At 45.5% G+C, this 22,731-nt stretch overlaps 2 protein-coding genes across 4 annotated transcripts in view; one reads left to right on the top strand and one right to left on the bottom strand.

The window, feature by feature from the left end:
- The window catches only part of LOC137437807 (glutathione S-transferase Mu 4-like), a 33,668-nt gene extending 26,113 nt beyond the window's left edge, over window positions 1-7,555 (bottom strand). The window contains exon 1 of the mRNA XM_068132449.2: window positions 7,425-7,555. The gene's annotated coding sequence lies outside the window, so the exon portion shown is untranslated. The remainder of the gene's footprint in view (window positions 1-7,424) is intronic.
- TSPAN33 (tetraspanin 33) overlaps window positions 1-22,731 on the top strand; it is a 38,445-nt gene that overhangs the window by 3,121 nt on the left and 12,593 nt on the right. For 2 of the 3 annotated variants that reach the window (XR_013621107.1, XM_078766823.1), the window contains exons 3-4: window positions 1,229-1,356; window positions 21,977-22,051. Coding sequence is in view for 2 of the 3 variants with exons in the window: in XM_078766823.1 (XP_078622949.1) it covers window positions 1,229-1,356; window positions 21,977-22,051 (203 nt within the window). In the remaining variant the exon portion in view is untranslated. The remainder of the gene's footprint in view (window positions 1-1,228; window positions 1,357-21,976; window positions 22,052-22,731) is intronic. The other variant, XM_078766824.1, reaches the window with a different exon arrangement.

The following is a 22,731-nucleotide window of genomic DNA, read 5'->3' as shown; positions in this document are numbered from 1 at the left end:
ATCGTGACCCTTGATTTGTAGATACTAGGGCATTGCCCGTACTATATCTATATCTAAAATTATATCCCCCCCCTCTATTTACATGAAATGGTTTGGTCCAAAGCGAACGGCTTCCGGAGTTTGGTAAAGAAATCGCCATCGCGTGCACAAACGCGCAGGAAAGCGAATGAATCGCAAATTCGTTTTTATTAGTTTTAAAACATAGTTTAACGCCAACATAGTTTGCAAACGTGAAATAAATGAATACGCTCTCAAATGTGCCATCCGAGGCAGAGTGTGTCCGCCACGTTCGGCACACGCGATAGTTCGCTGCTCTCTGATTGGTTGAATCGTTTTTTGGACATAGCTCGGTAAGTAATTGTCCGATTAATATGAAACCTTGAAAAGGCACATCCTCGGGTCCCCAGCAATATACCTGGCAAGTTAAAAGTATATCGGACCCGTGGTTGTCGAGAAACAGCGGTCACAGACAAACAAACGTACAAACGTACAAACAAACAGAGATTACTGGAATTATAGATAGACTAGGGCATTGCCCGTACTATATCTATATCTAAAATTATATCCCCCCCCCCTCTATTTACATGAAATGGTTTGGTCCAAAGCGAACGGCTTGCGAGTACGGTGACAATCCCCCCCCTCTATTTACATGCAATGGTTTGGTCCAAAGCGAACGGCTTCCGGAGTTTGGTAAAGAAATCGCCATCGCGTGCACAAACGCGCAGGAAAGCGAATGAATCGCAAATTCGGTTTTATTAGTTTTAAAACATAGTTTAACGCCAACATAGTTTGCAAACGTGAAATAAATGAATACGCTGTCAAATGTGCCATCCGAGGCAGAGTGTGTCCTCCACGTTCGGCACACGCGATCGTTCGCTGCTCTCTGATTGGTTGAATCGTTTTTTGGACATAGCTCGGTAAGTAATTGTCCGATTAATATGAAACCTTGAAAAGGCACATCCTCGGGTCCCCAGCAATATACCTGGCAAGTTAAAAGTATATCGGACCCGTGGTTGTCGAGAAACAGCGGTCACAGACAAACAAACGTACAGACGTACAAACGTACAGACGTACAGAGATTACTGGAATTATAGATAGATAAATGCATTTGCTTTATAAATGCTTCATCTGCAAAACATGGAAACATTGATGCTGCTGTTCTGGATGAATACCTATTCTCTTCTTTCCCTTCTCCCCTTCCTTTCACTTTGTGACCTCGACCACCTAGGGGGCAGTGCGGGTCACATGATTACTGATCCTGCTGTCGTGGTTGTGGTCGTTGGTGCCATGATGTTTATGGTGAACTTCTGTGGGTGTTTGGGCTCATTACGAGAGAACATCACTTTGCTGCGCTTGGTATGGAAAGGTGTTGAGGGGGTTCATGTGTTGAGTTCAAAGGTTCAAAGGTGTTGAAAGTTCATGTTTCTTGAGAGAGTTGAGGAATATTCTGCGTCTCGGTGACCAATTGAGTAAATGGGTTTGCGAGCAGGCGTAATGAATGTGAATGGTGTGGAATAAAAGTGAATAGCAGAGAATCATCAACATCATACTAAAATACGCAATTTGGTGTCTGACTGTCTGTCTGTCTGATGATTTTTGACCACGATACATTCCGTCGTTACTTATCCAATCTCAACCAAACTTGACAGGATGCCTAAGGGTTACACAATGAAGGTTGTAGCGCATTCGTTTCCCCCCCCCTCCCCTCCCCAAGGGGGGTTTCTCCCCCAAGCGGGTTTCCCCGCCTTTGCCGTCAATGGGGTTGCGTGTTGAGGTGTATATCCATGTTAAGTTAGCTTTATCGTGATGTTTTTCCAAGGCCGCTTCTAATAACAACACTAACGATAATAGCATAATATTAATGTTATTACAAAACAATATTAATACTAATAATATCCCACCTCCCCAAAGGGTTTTTTTTCTCCTTGAACAAATGCCGTGTTAACGTTTATACATAGCTTATCATGGCGTTTTCTTGGGAGCAACGGCCTCCACCAGAAGTAAAAATATTACTAGTACCCCACTCCAAAGCCGCAATGAGCCGGCGAAGCCAAAGCCTCTTGCCACTATTTTACCCATCACTATGGCATCAGTAGGTTAGGTAGTTGGTAGTAGGTAGGTGTAGTAGGTACCGTACCAAGTTCAAAATGACACCATTTGCATTCTGGATGAGATTAAGATTGATAAAATTTCCTTCATTAATTTGGTGAATTCCGTCTCAACTTCGGATATTTCCGGCCGTGAAAAACTATCCCCTACGGCCGCGAGATTTCTAAAAAATAATAAATTTTCGTCAATTTTAGAATATTTGACGCCGTTTTCAGCCTCCGAAACACGGTAATAAGCTTTTTTGAAATATTTTTTCAAATGCTCGAATCTCATTGGTTCCGGTGTTTGGTGATGATTTTCGTTGAAGATAACCAGGGCCCGTGCGGGCCGTGGAACGAGGTTGGTCTTAAAGTATTTTAATTACAAATTAGAGGTGCATAAGATTGTGAATCAAAAAAAGTCGGGTGATACAAACTCCCATTGAACTTTTTCTCAAATTTTTATGCATACTTCCGCATGAGCAAGATGGCGGCCTCCATTTGGTGCGTCAAAGCTTGGAATTCTCAAAGGATCCAGCAAAATCTGGTTTTTCAACATAATACGTATGCGTTCATTCACAACACCGGCTTCGCCGGCTACTAGTACCCGACTGCAAAGCCGCAATGAGCCGGCGAAGCCAAAGCTTCTTGCCACTATTTTACCCATCACTATGGCATCAGTAGGTTAGGTAGTTTGTAGTAGGTAGGTGTAGTCGGTACCGTAACTAGTTCAAAATGACACCATTTGCATTCTGGATGAGATTTAAAATTTTTAAAATTTCCTTCTTGATTAATTCGGTGAATGTCCATTCATTCACCAGTTCATTCAATATTCATTTATTCTTCTTGATTAATTCGTTGAATTCCATCTCAACTTCGGATATTTCCGGCCGTGAAAAACTATCCCCTACGGCCGCGAGATTTCTAAAAAATAATTCTTCGTCAATTTTAGAATATTGACGCCGTTTTCAGCGTCCGAAACGTGTAATAAGCTTTAAAAAAATATTTTTCAAATGCTCGAATCTCTTTTTTTTTTAGTTTTATTTTTAATACTGAATCGAGGCTCATGAAAGAGCTGACAACCGCGAGGGAAAGACAGTACAGGGGGACCGCGAGGGAAAGACAGTACAGGGGGACCGCGAGGGAAAGACAGTACAGGGGGAAACATTCATTAAAACACATTCAACAAAAAGACATCCAGGAACACAGTACAGGGGGACCACGAGGGAAAGACAGTACAGGGGGACCGCGAGGGAAAGACAGTACAGGGGGAAACATTCATTAAAACACATTCAACAAAAAGACATCCAGGAACACAGTACAGGGGCACCACGAGGGAAAGACAGTACAGAGGGACCGCGAGGGAAAGACAGTACAGAGGGGCCACGAGGGAAAGACAGCACAGGGGGACCGCGAGGGAAAGACAGTACAGGGGGACCACGAGGGAAAGACAGTACAGGGGGACCGCGAGGGAAAGACAGTACAGGGGGAAACATTCATTAAAACACATTGAACAAAAAGACATCCAGGAACACAGCACAGGGGGACCGCGAGGGAAAGACAGTACAGGGGGACCGCGAGGGAAAGACAGTACAGGGGGACCGTGAGGGAAAGACAGTACAGGGGGACCGCGAGGGAAAGACAGTACAGGGGGGCCGCGAGGGAAAGACCATTGGTAAACGGATCAATTGTTACGGATCTCTACGTCAGCCTTTTTCCCCTTAAGAAGGGGGGATTAATCCCCTTGTGTATGACTGACTGACGTGAGTCCTGAAGTTGTCCAAGCTCCCTCCGGAGAGGCAGGTGAGCAACCCCGTTCGTGACCGCGGACAAGATGTTAATTGCCGAGCGGATTAGCAGCCTAGGCACGAACCATTAGCAAGTAACTGACCCGATTCTTAAACGTTGGCCAAATCGTGCCACAGGTATCCAATTGGGAAAAGACAAGGACGAAACGGATGTAAGGGAAAGAAAGGCAAGGTAGGAAGAACAAATATAATTTATTAGTACGATTTACACAATTAAAGGAACCAAGGAGAAGGAAAGATACGAAAACGATTTTGGTGACGATTTTCGTTGAAGATAACGAGGTTGGTCTTAACGTATTTTAATTACAAATTAGAGATGCATTAGATTGTGAATCAAAGAAAGACGGGTGAAACAAACTCCTATTGAACTTTTTTGCAATTGTTTTATGCAAACTTCCGCATCCGGTCGATGGCGGCCTCCATTGCGTGATTTGGTTTTAGAAATATTTTTTCAAATGCTCGAATCTCATTGGTTCCGGTGTTTTTTTTTTGTTGTTGTTTGTTTTTTTTGTATACTGAATCGAGGCTCGTGAAAGAGCTAACATTTATTTCACAAACAAATCAACCAGACAAACAAAATATACAAAAAGAGGGGGTGGAAGACAAGATGGGGAGAGAAGGGGAAACACACAACCACAACATTTGAGAGCAGGGAGAAGTGTGGGAGGGAGAGGGCCTGGGGGCAGGAGGCGTGGGAAGGGGACGGGGGACGGGGGGGGGGAGGGAGAGGTATAAAACACAAGGGGACCGAAATTAGCAGGGGTAGAAAAGATCAAGGTTTTGGATGGGGGAGGAAAAGAGATGGTGGTGAACAGCTGTTTTAAAGACCTGGAGGGTGGAGTGGGATTGAAGAGAGTGAGGGAGTTTGTTCCAGAGGCGGGAGAAAAGAGGAATGAAGGAGTGAAGGTGAGCAGAAAGTCTTGATTTTGGCAGTTTAACCATAAGAGGGTTTCAGGCAGATCTTGTGCGACCTGTAGGAATATTTGGGGGACAGAGCCCAGAGAGGGCTGGGGGGGCAAGGCCAGAGAGGAGTCGGTAGAAGAAGTGGTGATGCTTTTCGTTGAAGATAACCAGGCCTGTGCGGGCCGAGGTTGGTCTTAAAGTATTTTAATAATAAATTGGAGATATATAAGATTGTGAATCAAACAAAGACGGGTGAAAGAAACTCCTATTGAACGTTTTTCAATTTGTTATGCATACTTCCGCATCCGCAAGATAGCAGCCTCCATTGCGCTTCGGAATTCTCAAGCCAAGGCATAATCTGGTTTTCGACATAATACGTAAGCATTTATTGACAACACCGGCTTCGCCGGCTACTAGTACGCGACTGCAAAGCCGCAATGAGCCGCCGAAGCCAAAGCCTCTTGCCACTATTTTACCCATCACGATGGCATCAGTAGGTTAGGTCGTTGATAGTAGGTCGGTGTAGGTACCGTACCTGGTAAGACTTGGTAAAAGAGAAGAGCAGACAGTCCTCCCCAATACCTACATACAATAAATGTCACAAGAAGCTTAAGGAAGTAACTATACGATGTGCTAGCTTAGGGCCTATTTTAAGAAATTTTAACTGGGCTTAACATACGTTTTCACAGTATGTGTGTAGTCTTCTATCGTCAGTCGCTGTCAGGACTGGTTCTCTCTGTGCACTGCGGCTTCCTCCACCAGAAGAAGTTAGCTTGCAGTAAGATCAGTGCCGACAGTTCAGACGATAGCGCCGTTGCAACAGCAATGTGTGACTGTCGTTAATCAAACCGAGCTTTCTTTCTTTATGTAAACCGCTTATACTGTATTTCTGGCCGTGAAAAACTATCCCCTACGGCGCGAGATTTCTAAAAAATAATTCTTCGTCAATTTTAGAATATTTGACGCCGTTTTCAGCGTCCGAAACGCGTAATAAGCTTTAAAAAAATATTTTTCAAATGCTCGAATCTCATTGGTTCCGGTGTTTGGTGACGATTTTCGTTGAAGATAACGAGGTTGGTCTTAACGTATTTTAATTACAAATTGGAGGTGCATTAGAATGTGAATCAAACAAAGACGGGTGAAACAAACTCCTATTGAACTTTTTCGCAATTGTTTTATGCAAACTTCCGCATCCGGTCGATGGCGGCCTCCATTGCGTGATTTGGTTTTAGAAATATTTTTTCAAATGCTCGAATCTCATTGGTTCCGGTGTTTGGTGACGCTTTTCGTTGAAGATAACCAGGCCCGTGCGGGCCAAGGTTGGTCTTAAAGTATTTTAATAATAAATTGGAGGTGCATACGATTGTGAATCAAACAAAGTCGGGTGAAAGAAACTCCTGTTGAACGTTTTTCAATTTGATATGCATACTTCCGCATCCGCAAGATGGCGGCCTCCATTGAGCTTCGGAATTCTCAAGCCAAGGCATAATCTGGTTTTCGACATAATACGTACGCGTTTATTGACAACACCGGCTTCGCCGGCTACTAGTACCCGACTGCAAAGCCGCAATGAGCCGGCGAAGCCAAAGCCTCTTGCCACTATTTTACCCATCACGATGGCATCAGTAGGTTAGGTAGTTGGTAGTAGGTAGGTGTAGTAGGTACCGTCGGTGTAGTAGGTGTAGTAGGTACCATTTGCATTCTGGATGATTAATTCAGTGAATTCCGTCTCAACTCCGGATATTTCCGGCCATGAAAAACTATCCCCAACGGCCGCGAGATTTCTAAAAAATAATTCTTCGTCAATTTTAGAATATTTGATGCCGTTTTCACCCTCCGAAACGCGTAATAAGCTTTTAAAAAATATTTTTCAAATGCTCGAATCTCATTGGTTCCGGTTTTTGGTGACGATTTTCGTTGCAGATAACGAGGTTGGTCTTAACGTATTTTAATTACAAATTAGAGGTGCATTAGATTGTGAATCAAACAAAGACGGGTGAAGCAAACTCCTATTGAACTTTTTCGCAATTGATTTATGCATTCAAATGCTCGAATCTCATTGGTTCCTGTGTTTGGTGACGATTTTCGTTGAAGATAACGAGGTTGGTCTTAAAGTATTTTAATAATAAATTGGAGGTGCATAAGATTGTGAATCAAACAAAGACGGGTGAAACAAACTTCTATTGAACGTTTTTCAATTTGTTATGCATACTTCCGCATCGGCAAGATGGCGGCTTCCATTGAGCTTCGGAATTCTCAAGCCAAGGCATAATCTGGTTTTCGACATAATACGTACGCGTTTATTGACAACACCGGCTTCGCCGGCTACTAGTACCTGACTTCAAAGGCGCAATGAGCCGGCGAAGCCAAAGCCTCTTGCCACTATTTTACCCATCACGATGGCATCAGTAGGTTAGGTAGTTGGTAGTTGGTAGTAGGTAGGTAGGTAGTTGGTAATAGGTAGGTGTAGTAGGTACCGTACCTGGTAAGACTTGGTAAAAGAGAAGAGCAGACAGTCCTCCCCAATACCTACATACAATAAATGTCACAAGAAGCTTAAGGAAGTAATTATACGATGTGCTAGCTCAGGGCATATTTTAAGAAATTTTAACTGGGCTTAACATACGTTATCACAGTATGTGTGTCGTCTTCTAACTTCAGTCGCTGTCAGGGCTGGTTCTCTCCGGGCACTGCGGCTTCCTCCACCAGAAGAAGTTAGCTTGCAGTGATTAATTCGGTGAATTCCGTCTCAACTTTGGATATTTCCGGCCGTGAAAAACTATCCGTATTTCTAAACTAAATATGTAAACCGCTTATACCATATTTCTGGACGTGAAAAACTATCCCATATGGCCGCGAGATTTCTAAAAAATAATTCTTCGTCAATTTTAGAATATTTGACGCCGTTTTCACCGTCCGAAACGCGTAATAAGCTTTAAAAAAATATTTTTTCAAATGCTCGAATCTCATTGGTTCTGGTGTTTGATGACGATTTTCGTTGAAGATAACGAGGTTGGTCTTAACGTATTTTAATTACTAATTATATTAGAGGTTCATTAGATTGTGAATCAAAGAACGACGGGTGAAACAAACTCCTATTGAACTTTTTCACAATTGTTTTATGCAAACTTCCGCATCCGGTCGATGGCGGTCTCCATTGAGTGATTTCATTTTAGAAATATTTTTTCAAATGCTCGACTCTCATTGGGTCGGCTGTTTGGTGACGCGTTTCTTTGAAGATAACCAGGCCCGTGCGGGCCGAGGTTGGTCTTAAAGTATTTTAATAATAAATCGGAGGTGCATAAGATTGTGAGTCAAACAATGACGGGTGAAAGAAACTCCTATTGAACATTTTCAATTTGTTATGCATACTTCCGCATCCGCAAGATGGCGGCCTCCATTGCGCTTCGGAATTCTCGAGCCAAGGCATAATCAGGTTTTCAACATAATACGTGTGCGTTCATTGACAACACCGGCTTCGCCGGCTACTAGTACCGACTGCAAAGCCGCAATGAGCCGGCGAAGCCAAAGCCTCTTGCCACTATTTTACCCATCATGATGGCATCAGTAGGTTAGGTAGTTGGTTGTAGGTAGGTGTAGTAGGTACCGTACCTGGTAAGACTTGGTAAAAGAGAAGAGCAGACAGTCCTCCCCAATACCTGCATACAATAAATGTCACAAGAATCTTAAGGAAGTAATGATACGATGTGCTAGCTTAAGGCCTATTTTAAGAAATTTTAACTGGGCTTAACATACGTTTTCACAGTATGTGTGTCGTTTTCTAAGTTCAGTCGCTGTCAGGACTGGTTCTCTCCGGGCACTGTGGCTTCCTCCACCAGAAGAAGTTAGCTTGCAGTGATTAATTCTGTGAATTCCGTCTCAACTTCGGATATTTCTGGCCGTGAAAAACTATCCGTATTTCTAAACTAAATATGTAAACCGCTTATACCATATTTCTGGCCGTGAAAAACTATCCCATACGGCCGCGAGATTTCTAAAAAATAATCCTTCATCAATGTTAGAATATTTGACGCCGTTTTCACCGTCCGAAATGCGTAATAAGCTTAAAAAAAAATTTTTTTCAAATGCTCGAATCTCATTGGTTCTGGTGTTTGATGACGATTTTCGTTGAAGATAACGAGGTTGGTCTTAACGTATTTTAATTACTAATTAGAGGTTCATTAGATTGTGAATCAAAGAACGACGGGTGAAACAAACTCCTATTGAACTTTTTCGCAATGGTTTTATGCAAACTTCCGCATCCGGTCGATGGCGGCCTCCATTGCGTGATTTGGTTTTAGAAATATTTTTTCAAATGCTCGAATCTCATTGGTTCCGGTGTTTGGTGACGCTTTTCGTTGAAGATAACCAGGCCCGTGCGGGCCGAGGTTTGTCTTAAAGTATTTTAATTATCAATTAGAGGTGCATACGATTGTGAATCAAACAAAGATGGGTGAAAGAAACTCCTATTGAACGTTTTCAATTTGTTATGCATACTTCCGCATCCGCAAGATGGCGGCCTCCATTGCGCTTTGGAATTCTCAAGCCAAGGCATAATCTGGTTTTCGACATAATACATACGCTTTCATTCACAACACCGGCTTCGCCGGCTAAAATGTCACAAGAAGCTTAAGGAAGTAACTATACGATGTGCTCGCTCAAGGCATATTTTAAGAAATTTTAACTGGGCTTAACATACGTCTTCACAGTATGTGTGTCGTCTTCTAACTTCAGTCGCTGTCATGGCTGGTTGTCTCCGGGCACTGCGGCTTCCTCCACCAGAAGAAGTTAGCTTGCAGTAAGATCAGTGCCGACAGATCAGACGATAGCGCCGTTATTTCTAAAAAATAATTCTTCGTCAATTTTAGAATATTTGAAGCCGTTTTCAGCGTCCGAAATGCGTAATAAGCTTTTTTGAAATAATTTTTCAAATGCTCGAATCTCATTGGTTCCGGTGTTTGGTGACGATTTTCTTTGAAGATAACGAGGTTGGTCTTAACGTATTTTAATTACAAATTAGTGGTGCATTAGATTGTGAATCAAAGAAAGACGGGTGAAACAAACTCCTATTGAACTTTTTCGCAATTGTTTTATGCAAACTTCCGCATCCGGTCGATTACGGCCTCCATTGTGTGATTTGGTTTTCGAAATATTTTTTCAAATGCTCGAAGCTCATTTGTTCCGGTGTTTGGTGATGCTTTTCGTTGAAGATAACCAGGCCCGTGCGGGCCGAGGTTTGTCTTAAAGTATTTAAATTACCAATTAGAGGTGCATAAGATTGTGAATCAAACAAAGACGGGTGAAAGAAACTCCTATTGAACGTTTTCAATTTGTTATGCATACTTCCGCATCCGCAAGATGGCGGCCTCCATTGCGCTTCGGAATTCTCAAGCCAAGGCATAATCTGGTTTTCGACATAATACGTACGCGTTCATTCACAACACCGGCTTCGCCGGCTACTAGTACCGACTGCAAAGCCGCAATGAGCCGGCGAAGCCAAAGCCTCTTGCCACTATTTTACCCATCACCATGGCATCAGTAGGTTAGGTAGTTGGTAGTAGGTAGGTAGGTAGTTGGTAGTAGGTATGTGTAGTAGGTACCATACCTGGTAAGACTTGGTAAAAGAGAAGAGCAGACAGTCCTCCCCAATACCTGCATACAATAAATGTCACAAGAAGCTTAAGGAAGTAACTATACGATGTGCTAGCTTAAGGCCTATTTTAAGAAATTTTAACTGGGCTTAACATACGTTTTCACAGTATGTGTGTCGTTTTCTAACTTCAGTCGCTGTCAGGACTGGTTCTCTCCGGGCACTGTGGCTTCCTCCACCAGAAGAAGTTAGCTTGCAGTGATTAATTCTGTGAATTCCGTCTCAACTTCGGATATTTCTGGCCGTGAAAAACTATCCGTATTTCTAAACTAAATATGTAAACCGCTTATACCATATTTCTGGCCGTGAAAAACTATCCCATACGGCCGCGAGATTTCTAAAAAATAATCCTTCATCAATGTTAGAATATTTGACGCCGTTTTCACCGTCCGAAATGCGTAATAAGCTTTAAAAAAATATTTTTTCAAATGCTCGAATCTCATTGGTTCTGGTGTTTGATGACGATTTTCGTTGAAGATAACGAGGTTGGTCTTAACGTATTTTAATTACTAATTAGAGGTTCATTAGATTGTGAATCAAAGAACGACAGGTGAAACAAACTCCTATTGAATGTTTTCACAATTGTTTTATGCAAACTTCCGCATCCGGTCGATGGCGGTCTCCATTGAGTGATTTCATTTTCGAAATATTTTTTCAAATGCTCGACTCTCATTGGGTCCGGTGTTTGGTGATGCGTTTCTTTGAAGATAACCAGGCCCGTGCGGGCCGAGGTTGGTCTTAAAGTATTTTAATAATAAATCGGAGGTGCATAAGAATGTGAATCAAACAAAGACGGGTGAAAGAAACTCCTATTGAACATTTTCAATTTGTTATGCATATTTCCGCATCCGCAAGATGGTGGCCTCCATTGCGCTTCGGAATTCTCGAGCCAAGGCATAATCAGGTTTTCAACATAATACGTATGCGTTCATTGACAACACCAGCTTCGCCGGCTACTAGTACCAACTGCAAAGCCGCAATGAGCTGGCGAAGCCAAAGCCTCTTGCCACTATTTTACCCATCACGATGGCATCAGTATGTTAGGTAGTTGGGAGTAGGTAGGTGTAGTAGGTACCGTACCTGGTAAGACTTGGTAAAAGAGAAGAGCAGACAGTCCTCCCCAATACCTGCATACAATAAATGTCACAAGAAGCTTAAGGAAGTAACTATACGATGTGCTAGCTTAAGGCCTATTTTAAGAAATTTTAACTGGGCTTAACATACGTTTTCACAGTATGTGTGTCGTCTTCTAACTTCAGTCGCTGTCAGGACTGGTTCTCTCCGGGCACTTTGGCTTCCTCCACCAGAAGAAGTTAGCTTGCAGTGATTAAATCGGTGAATTCCATCTCAACTTCCGATATTTCCGGCCATGAAAAACTATCCGTATTTCTAAACTAAATATGTAAACCGCTTATACCATATTTCTGGCCGTGAAAAACTATCCCATACGGCCACGAGATTTCTAAAAAATAATTCTTCGTCAATGTTAGAATATTTGATGCCGTTTTCACCCTCCGAAATGCGTAATAAGCTTTAAAAAAAAAAAATTCAAATGCTCGAATCTCATTGGTTCTGGTGTTTGATGACGATTTTCGTTGAAGATAACGAGGTTGGTCTTAACGTATTTTAATTACAAATTAGAGGTTCATTAGATTGTGAATCAAACAACGACGGGTGAAACAAACTCCTATTGAACTTTTTCGCAATTGTTTTATGCAAACTTCCGCATCCGGTCGATGGCGGTCTCCATTGAGTGATTTCATTTTAGAAATATTTTTTCAAATGCTCGACTCTCATTGGGTCCGGTGTTTGGTGATGCGTTTCGTTGAAGATAACCAGGCCCGTGCGGGCCGAGGTTGGTCTTAAAGTATTTTAATAATAAATCAGAGGTGCATAAGATTGTGAATCAAACAATGATGGGTGAAAGAAACTCCTATTGAACGTTTTCAATTTGTTATGCATACTTCCGCATCCGCAAGATGGCGGCCTCCATTGCGCTTCGGAATTCTCGAGACAAGGCATAATCAGGTTTTCAACATAATACGTACGCGTTCATTGACAACACCGGCTTCGCCGGCTACTAGTACCGACTGCAAAGCCGCAATGAGCCGGCGAAGCCAAAGCCTCTAGCCACTATTTTACCCATCACGATGGCATCAGTAGGTTAGGTAGTTGGTAGTAGGTAGGTGTAGTAGGTACCGTACCTGGTAAGACTTGGTAAAAGAGAAGAGCAGACAATCCTTCCCAATACCTGCATACAATAAATGTCACAAGAAGCTTAAGGAAGTAACTATACGATGTGCTAGCTTATGGCCTATTTTAAGAAATTTTAACTGGGCTTAACATACGTTTTCACAGTATGTGTGTAGTCTTCTAACATCAGTCGCTGTCAGGACTGGTTCTCTCCGGGCACTGCGGCTTCCTCCACCAGAAGAAGTTAGCTTGCAGTGATTAATTCGGTGAATTCCGTCTCAACTTCGGATATTTCCGGCCGTGAAAAACTATCCGTATTTCTAAACTAAATATGTAAACCGCTTATACCGTATTTCTGGCCGTGAAAACTATCCCATACGGCCGCGAGATTTCTAAAAAATAATTCTTCGTCAATGTTAGAATATTTGACGCCGTTTTCACCGTCTGAAACGCGTAATAAGCTTTAAAAAAATATTTTTTCAAATGCTCGAATCTCATTGGTTCTGGTGTTTGATGACGATTTTCGTTGAGGATAACGAGGTTGGTCTTAACGTATTTTAATTACAAATTAGAGGTTCATTAGATTGTGAATCAAAGAACGACGGGTGAAACAAACTCCTATTGAACTCTTTCGCAATTGTTTTATGCAAACTTCCGCATCCGGTCGATGGCGGCCACCATTGAGTGATTTCATTTTAGAAATATTTTTGCAAATGCTCGACTCTCATTGGGTCCGGTGTTTGGTGACGCGTTTCGTTGAAGATAACCAGGCCCGTGCGGGCCGATGTTGGACTTAAAGTATTTTAATAATACATTGGAGGTGCATAAGATTGTGAATCAAACAATGACGGGTGAAAGAAACTCCTAATGAACGTTTTAAATTTGTTATGCATACTTCCGCATCCGCAAGATGGCGGCCTCCACTGCGCTTCGGATTCTCGAGCCAAGGCATAATCAGGTTTTCAACATAATACGTACTCGTTTATTGACAACACCGGCTTCGCCGGCTATAAACCACAAACACATATGATTAGCTTTTTAAACAGTTGCTAATGCTGTTTATAAAACTAAACAAAGAAATTTGGTGGAATCCGGACATCACTCAATGTTTATCACGTCGTCGAACGCACCCGATCGTGGATCTATTGTAGTCTATACACAAAGAATTAAGTTAAGCACCCCCCCCGTTTTTTTACAACCTCGCACATTACAAGTTTGTTGTCGTCAAAACAGTGTAATATACCCATGATATTGCTATATTTTCTGGAGAAGTGATATTATGGTCACATAAAAACATAACAATCATGCCGTTTTCAATATTTTATTCTGAATAATTTAAGGTGAAAATTTTTGGGAATTTTAGGCATATTTTCACCTCAATTTAAGTATGGAGCTATAGGTCCATCACGGACAGTGTGGATGACGTTTATGTTTTCTAACGTACAGTCATTGTTCTGAGAAGACCTCTAGCGATCTTTGCGTCAATAACGTGTGTAGGACCCACGTGATCGGATCACTGACTCAGCCCTACGCCTCATAGACCCTGTAAGCCGTCGTATGCGTTGCTGTGGCAGGTTGTTCCATTCCCGATGTAATGCACGTTCCAATTCATCCAGATTGGCTATTGGAGGGACCATCTTCGCAATTTGTCGTCCCAACATGTCCCAAACGTGCTCGAGGGGGTTCAACCTGCCACAGCAACGCATACGACGGCTTACAGGGTCTATGAGACGTAGGGCTGAGTCAGTGATCCGATCACGTGGGTCCTACACACGTTATTGACGCAAAGATCGCTAGAGGTCTTCTCAGAACAATGACTGTACGTTAGAAAACATAAACGTCATCCACACTGTCCGTGATGGACCTATAGCTCCATACTTAAATTGAGGTGAAAATATGCCTAAAATTCCCAAAAAATTTCACCTTAAATTATTCAGAATAAAATATTGAAAACGGCATGATTGTTATGTTTTTATGTGACCATAATATCACTTCTCCAGAAAATATAGCAATATCATGGGTATATTACACTGTTTTGACGACAACAAACTTGTAATGTGCGAGGTTGTGAAAAAACGGGGGGGGTGCTTAACTTAATTCTTTGTGTATATATACCACACAGGATTAATAACACGATCCTTCCTGCCGCTAACGTGGAGTTCTTCCAAGGCGTTTTTGTGGTGTTTTTCCGCAGCCACTTCTCATTACAAAAGTAATAAGACTCATGATAATGGCATAATATTAATGATATATTTTCCATGACCTGATCTAACATGTTATAATGTCATGTGTGTTCTGATCTGACAAGTTATAATGCCATGCACGTTCTAATCTAACATGTTATAATGCCTTGCACAGTCTGATCTTTTCAATGATCTGATCTAACATGTTATAATGTCATGCATGTTCTGATCCCGTCAATCACCTGATCTAACATATTATAATATCATGCATGTTTTGATGCTTTCAATGACCTGATCTAACATGTTTTATATCAAGCATGTTTTGATGCTTTCAATGACCTGATCTAACATGTTTTATATCAAGCATGTTTTGATGCTTTCAATGACCTGATCTAACATGTTTTATATCAAGCATGTTTTGATGCTTTCAATGACCTGATCTAACATGTTATAATATCATGCATGTTTTGATTCTTTCAATGACCTGATCTAACATTTACCATATAAAACACAATGTCAGTTTGTGTGTTTGTGAGTTTTTACAGATGTCTGTCCCCCTTCATGAAGGTAGTTTCTACAGACAAACTTTTTAACATGAATGTGTGTTCACTGCGGTCTAGTTTTTTATAAAACAAACTTGAAGAACATTTCCCAAAAAAGAGTAATTGTATCTCCTCTATTGGAATTGTAGATGGTGGCTTGCAAACCGGGCCTCATGGGCGGTGTACAAAAGCGTTTTTTAAAATAGCAATAAATCCAAGGCGGAGGGAGGTGAAATTTGCTGCACATGATGTGCATGATGTGCAAAGCGTGCAGAGCAAAACGAGTGTTAATTTACGACCATAGGATGTCTAATAAATAATGAAGATATAAGCACACCTGACAGGCTGACACTAGGCCGTGGCTTCAGACTTTGGCATGCTCATGAGGCTACACCATCGAATATACTGTTCCAGCCCGTAATTAATGACTACATTGAAGTGCGGTGCTACGCGCACGACTTGTTTGCAAAGAAGATAAGCAACAACGCGGGTAACCAAAAAGAGTCTTTATTCCAAAGCTCAAACTGTAGCACTGAGGTGCTCGGGGCTGCACGCCCCGTGTATATCCCGAGGCCACGCCTACCCCTCGGGCGTGGCCGACACCCTCTTGGTGCGCGGAATGATGTCACCGCGCCAGCGAGCCATCGTGTCCGCCACACGCGCCCCCCCAGAATTCCCGCGCACCTGAAGGGTCAGTTTGCGGGGCAAACGGATGACCCGGCCGAAGCGCCCTCTGGCGGCTGGCGGCGTCTGGGATGCCGGGATGTCATCTGGGATGCCTCCGGCGGCACCTGGGATGGGTGAAGGACCGGGGGGGGGGGCGTGCCGGCGGGGCCGGGCAGTGCCGGAGGTCCGCCCGCCGGGGGGCGGCCCCACCGCGGGGGCCGAGCCACTGGCGGGGGGTGGTCCACGTCGAGGTGGGCCGGCTTGAGGCGGTCCACGGAAACGCGGGAGTACTGCCGATGCCGAGGGTGAAGTGTTTCGCCCCGGTCTCCAGCAAGCGGAAGGGCCCGTCGTACGGGGGCCGCAGCGGTGTCCGGTGGGCGTCGTGGCAGACGAACACGTACTCCGCCGTGCGCAGCTCCGGGGCGACGTGCGTTGGCGGGCACCCGTGGTGCGCCGTCGGCACCGGGGCGAACCTCCGGGCGGTCTCCTGCAGTGCGGAGCGCTGCTGTGCCGCGGACCATGGTGCCGTGGAGTCAGGGAGGAACTCGCCCGGCACCCGCAGCGGTTGTCCGAAGACCAACTCCGCCGCGGATGCACGCAGGTCGTCCTTGGGCGCCATCCGGAGGCCCAGCAGGACCCAGGGGAGCCTGCCGACCCAGCCACCGTCGCGGAGGGTGGGCCGGAGCGCGGCCTTCAAGGAGCAGTGGAAGCGCTCGTACAGGCCGTTGGCCTGGGGGTGGTAGGCCGTGGTGCGGTGCAGCTGGACGCCGAGCCCCCGCGCGACTGCCCCCCAGAGCTCCGAGGTGAACTGGGGGCCGCGGTCGGACGAGATGTCCGAGGGGGCGCCGAACCAGGCAACCCAGGTGGCGATGAGCGCCTGCGCGACATCCGCCGCCGTCGTCGCCGCCAAAGGCACGACCTCCGGCCACCGGGTGGTGCGGTCCACCATGGTGAGGACGTGGGTGAAACCCCGCGAGGGGGGCAGAGGTCCCACCAAGTCCACGTGAACGTGGTCGAACCGACGTTTGGGCACCGTGAACGGGGCCAACGGGGCCTGGGTGTGGCTGTGCACCTTCGTGCGCTGGCATGCGAGGCACGTCCTGGTCCAATCGCGGACCATGCCATGGGCAGGCTGGCGGTTACGAACGTCCATTGAAAGCGTTGCCCTCCGAACCGCAGGGAGAGGCAGCGCTTCCCGAATGTGCGTATGGGTGTACCGTTGGCTGCAAGCAATGCGGGGCCCCGGCCCGCGGTTCACTTGTCGGACGTGGAGGCGGGGATAACGCTCACCTGTGCGCCTGTGTCGCAGAGGAAGCGACGCCCGGACAAGGTGTCCGTGACAAAAAGGAGGCTGCCGGAATGGCCGACGCTCAGTGCCGCTACCGAGCGCCGGCTTGGCAGTTTCCCAACTTGCCAAACGAGCACGGCGGGCAACAATTCCTAGCCTTGTGGCCAAACCTGGCGTGGAAACGGCACCAGGTTTGCGGCGGAGGCCGTGGTTTTCGCGGTTGTGGTGGGCGGGGCGTTGCGGCGGCCACGCGGTGTGCATCGGCATCAGCCTCGGGATCCATGAGGTGTGCAGCAGCATCAGCCTCGGGATCCGCGACGGCCGCACCGACTCTCGCCCGCGTGTCACAAGCCGCGAAAAACTTGTCGGCCTCGATGGCCAGAGCGCGGGGTTCCTTTATTTTGGAACCGGCCAACGTGAGGCGTACCTGTGCCGGTAGCTGGCGTCGAAAGAGCGCCCGGAATAAAAAAATCCCGGGCTTTGTCACCCAGCAACGACAGCATGTAGTCCATCCGGACCGATGGTCGTGTGTCGCCGAGTTCGGGAAGGTCCAGGAGGCGGTCGGCCCGTTCGCACTCCGTGAGGCCGAACGTGGCAATGAGGAGACGCTTGAGCGCCTCGTACCTGTGGTCGGCCGGTGGGTTCCGCAGGACGGACACGACTCGGGCGGCTGTGCCGGGCCCGAGGGCGGCGATGACGTGGTAATAACGCGTCTCATCCGCCGTTACGCCTCGAAGTTGGAACTGTGCCTCGGCTTGCACAAACCATACCTCGGCCTGAGCTTCCCAAACCTCAGGGAGCTTCACCGCGACCGCGTTGTTCATGGCACCTTCTGTTGGTCAGCGGCGGCTGAACCATCGTCGAGGTCACCAGTGAAGTGCGGTGCTACGTGCACGACTTGTTTGCCAAGAAGATAAGCAACAACGCGGGTAACCAAAAAGAGTCTTTATTCCAAAGCTCAAACTGTAGCACTGAGGTGCTCGGGGCTGCACACCCCGTGTATATCCCGAGGCCACGCCTACCCCTCGGGCGTGGCCGACACCCTCTTGGTGCGCGGAATGATGTCACCGCGCCAGCGAGCCATCGTGTCCGCCACAACATGACATTATAACAAAGAGCCCCGACACCCTCACGGAAGTAAATTTTATTATCAGGAATTTAAAATGGTGAGGCATGGTCTGATCGATTTTTTTTGTTTTGCATACAAGATCGAGGCTCGTGTAAGAGCTAACATTTATCACATAAAAACAAACTGACACATAAAACATATGACAAAGGGAGCGGGAGACAAGATGGAGAGAGAGAGAGAGGGAAGCACACAAGTACAACAGTAGAGAACAGGGACATCGGGAGATCTGTGGAAGGGAGAGGGCTTGGGGGGAGGGGTCATGGGAAGGGGGCGGTTGGGTGGGAGAGGTATAAAACACATTGACACTGCTAGGACTTCCAGGATAGAAGTCGGTATTTCAACAAAGTGGCCCTGGGGTGAATTAACGGGGGTCGAAAAGATCAAGGTTTTGGATGGGGGAAGATAAGAGGTGGTGGAGAACAGCTGTTTTAAAGACCTGGAGGGAGGAGTTGGATTGAAGGGAGTGGGGGAGTTTGTTCCAGAGGCGGGAGAACAGGGGAATGAAAGAGTAAAGGTGAGCAGAGAGTCTTGATTTTGGCAGTTTCACCATAAGAGGGTTGCTGGCCGATCTTGTGCGACCTGTAGGAATATTTGGGGGACAGAGCACAGACAGAGCTGGGGGAGCTATGCCGGAGAGGAGTCGGTAGAAGACAGAAAGACCACCAACCTGCCTGCGGTGAGTGAGTGAAAGGTCCTCGGAGTTAGATTCATCACGGGAGATTCCAATGATTCTAAAAGCTTTGGTTTCAACAGCGTGAAGCCAAGCTAGGTGTGAGGCATGATCAGAGATCAAGCCATTGGAGAAGAGGAAGGATTTGATATCCGAAGCAATGATGATATCAATGATATTTTCAATGACCTGATCTAACATAAGAAGTAATAGTAATAATAATTGGCAATAACACTAAGGATAATAACATGACTTCCCCTGCCACTCCCTTAGTAAATGGGTGGACTAGTGGTGTTAAATGGAAGAGATATAAAGATAGAGATAGCAAGGGGAATTGGAAGGGGGAAAAGGAGCAGGCCCTTATGCTGCTTACTTGCGCAATGCATATCAATCATATATGAATACGATTTACCTTACTCTAATGAGGTGATGTGGTGTGCCATGTCCATGCTGTGTTGTGCTGTGTCCATGCTGTGTTATGCCGTGCCTATGCTGTATTATGCTGTGTCCATGCTGTGTTGTGCTGTGTTGTGCCATGTCCGTGCTGTGTTATGCCCATGCTGTATTATGCTGTGTCCATGCTGTGTTGTGCCATGTCCGTGCTGTGTTGTGTCCATGCTGTGTTGTGCCGTGACCATGCTGTGTTGTGTCCATGCTGTATTATGCTGTGTCCATGCTGTGTTGTGCCCATGCTGTATTATGCTGTGTCCATGCTGTGTTGTGCCATGTCCGTGCTGTGTTGTGCCCATGCTGTATTATGCCGTGTCCATGCTGTGTTGTGCCGTGTCCGTGCTGTGTTGTGTCCATGCTACATTATGCTGTGTCCATGCTGTGTTGTGTCCGTGCTGTATTGTGCTGTGTCCGTGCTGTGTTGTGCCGTGTCCATGCTGTGGTGTGGCCATGCTGCATTGTGCCATGTCCATGCTGTGTTGTGCCGTGTCCATGCTGTGTTGTGCCGTGTCCATGCAGTGTTGTGTCCATGCTGTATTGTGCTGTGTCCATGCTGTGTTGTGCCATGTCCATGCTGTGTTGTGCCGTGTCCATGCTGTGTTGTGCCGTGTCCATGCTGTGTTGTGCCGTGTCCATGCTGTGTTGTGCCGTGTCCATGCAGTGTTGTGTCCATGCTGTATTGTGCTGTGTCCATGCTGTATTGTGCCATGTCCATGCTGTGTTGTGCCGTGTCCATGCTGTGTTGTGCCGTGTCCATGCAGTGTTGTGTCCATGCTGTATTATGCTGTGTCCATGCTGTGTTGTGCCCATGCTGTATTATGCTGTGTCCATGCTGTGTTGTGCCATGTCCGTGCTGTGTTGTGCCCATGCTGTATTATGCCGTGTCCATGCTGTGTTGTGCCGTGTCCGTGCTGTGTTGTGTCCATGCTACATTATGCTGTGTCCATGCTGTGTTGTGTCCGTGCTGTATTGTGCTGTGTCCGTGCTGTGTTGTGCCGTGTCCATGCTGTGGTGTGGCCATGCTGTATTGTGCTGTGTCCATGCTGTGTTGTGCCATGTCCATGCTGTGTTGTGCCGTGTCCATGCTGTGTTGTGCCATGTCCATGCAGTGTTGTGTCCATGCTGTATTATGCTGTGTCCATGCTGTGTTGTGCCGTGTCCATGCTGTGTTGTGTCCGTGCTGTGTTGTGCCCATGCTGTATTATGTTGTGTCCATGCTGTAATTTGCCGTGTCCATGCTGTGTTGTGCCGTGTCCATGCTGTGTTGTGCCGTATTTCTTCTGGAGTAATATAACGGATTTATCAATGAATCCAAAATGTCTGATAAATCATCAATTTAATGGAAAAACAAAACCTACCAATCTGTAGTGAACATGCGACCGCCACTAACACCTCCATTGCGCAGTGTACTGAATCACTCGCATAAGGCTCCAAACGATATGGCTCCATAATTCCCCCAAAAGTGTATCCATCACTAATTTTGTCTCCAATAGTTTCTTCAAAATCACACTGATCAGTTTCAACATACTGAGAGCTTTCAGAGTTGCTAGTGACAATTGATCGAAATCCGAGCTTGAAATACATTTTTTCTATATGTGAAGCCGACATTTGGATCAAGGTGAGTTCATAGTGTGACGTCACTGGTGAAATCGAAAATCGACACTTTGTCTTTTTTTACACTTTGTGATTGGCAAAAAAAATAAAAATCCTTTTAAATTAGAGTGATTAATGATTTTCAAGGGTTTTCAGGAAAAAAAATTACATTTGAGTTCCTCTTGAATGTCTTTTTTTTTTCTTTTTTTTTTTTGTATACTGAATCGAGGCTCGTGAAAGAGCTGACATTTACTTCACAAACAAATCAACCAGACAAACAAAATATATAAAAAGAGGGAGCGGAAGACAAGAGAAGGGGAAGCACACAAACACTTGAGAGCACACAACATTTGAGAGCAGGGAGATGTGTGGGAGGGAGAGGGCTTGGGGGGAGGAGGCGTGGGAAGGGGGGGGGGGGGTGGGAGAAGTATAAAACACAAGGACACCAAGGACTTCCAGGACAGAAGTTGGTATTTCACAAAAGTGGAATTGGGGTGAAATTAGCGGGGGTAGAAAAGATCAAGGTCTTTATGAAGAACTCGTTGATACAACGGCCAGCCTCCGATCCACCAGGGTAGTAGTTTATAGTCAGTCTGGAAATGTAATCCAGACTCAAAGGGGTTATCCAGTCAGCCAATTTTATATATGCTGTTGAAAATTGCAAGCTGTTCATATTTGCTCGTAGATCGTTTTATCATCTCTGTTAAAAGAATTTTCACAAATACTTTTTTTTTTTTTTTACTTTTCCACGATCGACGTAAAACTTATTGCAAACCAACACGTCATCCCACCTCCCCTCTATGTGTCTGTACAGTATGCAGGTGTACTCGTTGTAATCTTCCTGCTTCAGTGTGTGGCTGGCATGGCTGGATTCATATTCAAGTCCAAGGTGTGCAGGCGAAGGACTCTGATACGTTTGGCTTCAGCTTCAGCAGATAATGCAACTGGATGATCCCCTTCTCGCAAGGGAATGATTACCTTGAGATGGTTAAATGGATAGATCGATGTGGGAAGGAGAAGGGGGAAGGGGGGGGGGGGGCTAGACAAATATGCTTGTATTTTGAGCTTTCCCTTCACTATTTTATTTTATTTTATTATTTTTATTTTTTTGTATACAAGATCGAGGCTCGTGTAAGAGCTAGCATTAATGACAATAAAAACAAACCAAAAAAAAACGGACACATAAGAGGAAATAAAGGGAGCGGGAGACAAGATGGGGAGAGAGGGGGAAGCACACAAGTACAATATTTGAGAGCAGGGACATCCGGAGATCTGTGGGAGGGAGAGGGCTTGGGGGGAGGAGGCGTGGGGTGGGGGGTGGGAGAGGTAAAAAAAAAAAACACATGGACACAGCTAGGACTTCCAGGAAAGAAGTCGGTGTTTCAGAAAAGTTGATCCGGGGTGAATTAATGGGGGTAGAAAAGATCAAGGTTTTGGATGGAATTTTGAATAAATTTACATTTGGCATTTGGAATATACCGTTCATGCAGTCCACTGGTTGGATCACAGTAGTTGTAAGATGTCTGCAGCTAATAAGGCCCAGCATGCAATAACTGATCTCCAAGAACA

The sequence above is a fragment of the Myxine glutinosa genome, chromosome 12 (genome assembly GCF_964187855.1).
Source record: "Myxine glutinosa chromosome 12, kmMyxGlut1.1, whole genome shotgun sequence".
In the NCBI taxonomy this organism is placed as follows: domain Eukaryota; kingdom Metazoa; phylum Chordata; class Myxini; order Myxiniformes; family Myxinidae; genus Myxine; species Myxine glutinosa.
The sequence above is the reverse complement of the archived record's forward strand: the minus strand, read 5'-3'. Positions and strand labels throughout refer to the sequence as shown.